Source organism: Ipomoea triloba, chromosome 2 (genome assembly GCF_003576645.1).
Source record: "Ipomoea triloba cultivar NCNSP0323 chromosome 2, ASM357664v1".
NCBI lineage: Eukaryota > Viridiplantae > Streptophyta > Magnoliopsida > Solanales > Convolvulaceae > Ipomoea > Ipomoea triloba.
Window position 1 is genome coordinate 5,547,648 of NC_044917.1, and position 5,213 is coordinate 5,552,860.

At 35.1% G+C, this 5,213-nt stretch overlaps 1 protein-coding gene across 1 annotated transcript in view; it reads right to left on the bottom strand.

Moving 5' to 3' along the window:
* Positions 1–3,111: 3,111 nt before the first annotated feature.
* Positions 3,112–5,213, bottom strand: part of LOC116011266 (ras-related protein YPT3-like) — a 4,414-nt gene continuing 2,312 nt past the window's right edge. The window contains exon 2 of the mRNA XM_031250818.1: positions 3,112–3,923. Coding sequence (XP_031106678.1) covers positions 3,482–3,923 — 442 coding nt within the window. The 3' untranslated portion in view covers positions 3,112–3,481. The remainder of the gene's footprint in view (positions 3,924–5,213) is intronic.

Below are 5,213 nucleotides of genomic sequence, written 5' to 3' on the forward strand. Positions count from 1 at the left end.
TGCCCCTTACTATATTCCATAATTCCTAAAGTGTTTCGTCAATATCTTTGTTCGGTGCACTGTTCTTTTTTTTTTTTTTAATACTATTAACTCTATTACAATGCAGTATCTGTTTTGTAATAGAGTTAGTAGTATTAAAAAAAAAAAAAAGAACAGTGCACCGAACAAAGATATTGACGAAACACTTTAGGAATTATGGAATATAGTAAGGGGCACTGTTCTTTCATGCTTAAAGCTTTGATAACCAATAGTCATATTAAATCATTCAATTAAATGAATTGGTAACCATCCTTCTCTTCTTTTTAAATTATTTAAATTCAATGGGCTGGGTCTAATCTCAATATAAATTCTAAGGATTTTTTTTTTTTGAATTTTGGACCTTATTTAAAGAGAATCTCTTCCCATTCAAATCACGAGTTATTATTTTATTAATTAATAAACTGCTTTACAGATTTAGTATAAAATTATAGATTCACACTTGTGTTAATCGTTTCACGTATCCGTATCCATGAGATGAGTCGGGTTGGGTCGGGTCAATATGTAAGTGTCATATTTATACTAACAAATGTAATATTAATATAGAATAAAATGTTTGTTACTTATAAAAAATGTCAAAATGTAATATTTTTACATTTTTGGATGTAAAAGTATTACTTTTGATGAAAAAATACTTTTACATCAAAATGTAAAAGTATTATATTTTATTTCAAAAGTATTGCATTTTTTCATATAATTAATAAATATTTTATTCATGATCTAGAATTACATTTGCTAGTATAAGTATTACATTTCATCTTGACTCGACTCGTCTCCGTGAGATGGTCTCAAACGAAGTGTTTGCCAAAATTCAATAGTGAGGATTATTTGTGGTATTAATGCTTTTATATATTTTTCCCAATTTTCTTAAGATCAACGCTACTCTCCATAAGTCCATCCTAAAATCTAGCCTCTATTTGGGCAACGACTTTTATTTATTTAGAATATTTTATTTATATTTTAAAAATTTATATGGAAAGACAATTTGAAAGACGTATGATTCACATGATTCACAGGGAATTACAAGTGTCAGCCAGCAATTCTGGGGTGGAAGAAAAACAAGAAATTGGAATGCACGTGACTCCAACAAATCTGTCTTCTTTCTTTTGTTTTTGTTTTGGTGTTAGTTACGGAGTGTCTGGGAAGAATCAAAATGCAAGCGATTTTCATCTCATGTCACTACAACATAAAGTGCTTTTCCTTGGTGTTCTCCCCTCGTTGATACTTGATATCATGATATGGAAATACAAGTGGATAAATACAAGCCTTGTCATCAACTTAGGTGTTGATACATTCAATATTTAATTATTAGGAAAATACCAAGTCAAACAATTGTTCATGATTTTTAGGTGATGAAAAAAATCGGTAATTATTATTTAAAAATATGTATTAAGTAAATCTCACTTTTGCGTTTACAATTTCATTTTTTTTTTTTGAAAGCAAAACAAGAATATGTAGTGATGGGTAAATATGCACATGTACTAGTCAGTCCGTAAATCACCTGTCCGTCGGTCACCCAACCTGTCCGTCAACGGTCACCCAACCGGTCCGTCGACGGTCACCCGGTCCGTCGGCCGCATGATCGGAAGCAACACACCTTGTGGATTGGAGGCTCACGAGCGCAACAGTTGCTTGATGTGACGACCAACAACTTTTCGGGAACAAGGGATCCGTGTTTTCATCCCCTCGAGCAACTCAACCACTTCGAGCAAACCGATGCGCACTTTGCGGAGTGACAGCCCATATGCCCTCCACTTGCATATCAGACACCATGTGCATAGTGAATCCACTTTGTATAAAGAGGGGTCATTCCCCTCACTGGAAAGGGAACTCATCAGTACTACACTAATACACTTGCGATTTGCCGATTGTCTTTCTCCTGCTTACTCTTTATCACTGTTCGTCACCCGTAGAGCGATATAGCTTCGAACCGCTCAGTCGTTGACCGGTAGACCGACCGTCTGACCGGCCGAGCGACATTCTTCACTACACGTAACACACGTATCCGTAGCGTAATCGTAGACCCCGTTTACATTTACGCTATCATGTAGATTACGAAATAAGAGCCGAAATAGCATCGGGTGGGACTGAATCCCAGTACATCGAGTTTGCCTGAGTAATGGCAGAAGTAGCTAAAGTGTTTACAATTTCATTTAATACTTCACTAAAAAAAAAAAAAAATCTTTTGCATGTAATTATATATACAATTGTATCGCCAAGGACCTTGTAGTCCAGTGACATCAAACCCTTTCTTTTATACGGGAGATGGTGGGTTCGAATCTCAGTGGAGGTAATACTCTTCAATAGAGTTAGTAGTATCCAAAAAATATATATATATACAATTGTATCCTTAAAAGATTTGCCTTCAAATGAGTCCCAAATTCTATTAAATTAATCTCTTTTCATGTCGATGTCACTGAAATATGAAAAAGAATAATGTAACATTGATGAATCTTTTATAATCTAACTGATGCTTATTAGCCACCTAACTTGTTGAGCTAATCGTGCATTCCAACATATCTCATTGTTGGGCATCAGCCAGGTTAATCGAGTTTAGTCCATGCACGATTTGAGACGTGACATTATGACGGACTATACTCTATGGTTAAACGTACTTGACTTATATCAATTACAAAATTAATTAGTATCAACGGGCGAGGCAAAAGCCGAGTCTAGTATGAGATCCATCACCTGTGATTTGATGTTAAAGTTAAACCCATAAAAAAAAGTCATAGATTCAGTTTTACTTGAAATAGCATTTTCAATATTTAGTATGGTCAACCAAACTCGTTGGCATGAGTAATTGTGCATTTTCATCTATTAAAAGAGGTCGGAAGTTCAAAACGCCCTCTCGTATGAAAAAATCAATACGACTAACACTTAATTGAGTCGACTATAATTAGAATTTACTCATGACACCCTGTAGTCTAAAAATATGGTCAAACTACATTTTATCTTGTATGTTGTTTTCAGTTTAATAAAAATTGAAAAACTAGAGGAATAAAAGACTAAAAAATAAAGTAAAATAAATGAAGTAAACAGAGTCTCAATGTCACAGCAGCTCAGTCTCCAGTCTGCAGGATAAACTGGACAATAACAGTGACATTTCACAAGCAGTAAAATGTTTAACAAGTAACAAAGTAACAGTTAAACACTTTTTTTTGAGTAAATAACAGTTAAACACTTAAAACTTAAACGTGGAAGAAAATAGAATTGCAATATTAATGAAATGTATAACCTGTCTGGCTGTCTTCAAAGCTGTTGGCAGAAGGAACAAATGGCCTATATATTGAAGAGTTTCTGCAAGTGCTTCTTAGCATGATCTCATGGCTACTGTAATGTTCACGCCTTCCCACAAACAAAAGAAACCCAAAATACAAAAGTAAAATCGGAGGAAAATCATGATTTAATGATAATGTACAGGAAGATGGTGCAGCAGCTTCATTTAGCTTGAACAGCATCCACCTCGTTTCCCGGAAGGCCCTTGGTCTTTGATATTGATATTGATATTCTCTCCTTTAGGAGGAACAGATGAAGCGGCGCCATCATCGCCAGCATCAATGGCCTTCTTACTCACGATATGGTAGATCTGAGTGAGCACTTCGGTGAATGCGTTTTCCACATTCGTGGCTTCCAGTGCAGAGGTTTCCATGAAGTAGAGAGCTTCTGATTCTGCCAATTCCTTACCTTCCTCGGTTTGAACTGCCACTAGATGTCTAAGATCTGATTTGTTGCCAATGAGCATCACTACGATGTTAGGGTCAGTGTGGTCTCTCAGCTCTTTCAACCACCTTGACACGTTTTCAAATGTAACGTGCCTAGAAACATCGTACACAAGTAAAGCACCCACTGCTCCTCTGTAGTAAGCACTAGTAATGGCACGGTACCTGCAACATAGGAAGAAAGCATGTGAGACAAACCTACTGTGAGTCTAAACCAACTTTAAGGTTACATGAATTGCAGGGAGTTGAGATCTGCAGACAGTTTTTCTGTTAAGCTCAAAAGAAGACACCAAAAGGGAAAAGACCCTCGACAAGATGAGATACTTGCATCAGTGATGAATACAAGGATACTTAACACAGTTAACACATCTGCTTCAAGGCTCAAGCACTTGATTTAAGCAAACAGTTTAGCTCAAAACTTGAATTTAACTAAGGAATAGGACATAAATAACTTCGGATACTTTTGGGTGCATAATTTGGTCAGAATAAGGGAAAACTAAAAAAAAAAAATTGGCATTGGGGCAAGTTGGAAGGAAGCAGAAAAATCAGGAAAGAAAAAATATAAAATACTGCAACAAATATGTCTAATTTAGGGGGCTAAGTTGAGAAATAGTAGTAGGAACAAGATGAAAGGGTTTTACACTGAGGCTGAAAAAATGTGAAAGAATTGCTCAGATATGTTAATTGGTAGATTTACTTGGTGTATTGCATATGGGGTTTCAAAATAATATTAGAGAGGCATTTCCGCATTTGGTTCAAACATTAAAACCAAATACTTAGTAATTGAAATGGTTTTTGGTAAAAGTACTTAGTAATTGAAATGGTTTTTGGTAAAAGTAGTATCTTTGTTTGGTAGTAATAGGAATTGCAATCAAAATAAATAAATAAAAATTAATTAATTAATTATAAATAAATATATAAAAGTATATAATACATATATGTCTGTATATATTAAAGTTCCACATTGAATGCATGACGGATGACCTTTTCATTTTTTTTTTTCATTCTCATTTTTATTTCAATGTTCAAAAGTAGGGAAGGGGAAGAGAAATGACTTCTATGATCACTAAAGCTTCATATCCTATGCCAACTAACATGTAGTGTGATGGCATCCCGGTTACCATTCTAAATGAGTGGTCATAGGTTCGAACAAGAACATGGCAATTAATAGCATAGTAGAAAAGTAGCCAAGCAAATGCCATCTAGGACTGTCTATATATTTTATTCTAGTTGGATTTAGGGCTCTCTAAGAGGATTTTAAAAGCACCAAAAAGTACTGGGTTGCTACACCTTATTATTCTCTTTTAGTTGAGAGGAGAAGGGATGCATAGAAAGACAAAAAAAAATGAGGAAAATAATGTAAAATGAATCAAGAAAATTTTCCTCCTGCTGTTAAAAAAAAAGTGTGAATCCATCCCATAATACTCTTTAACCCCCCCCCCCCCCCCCCCCCCC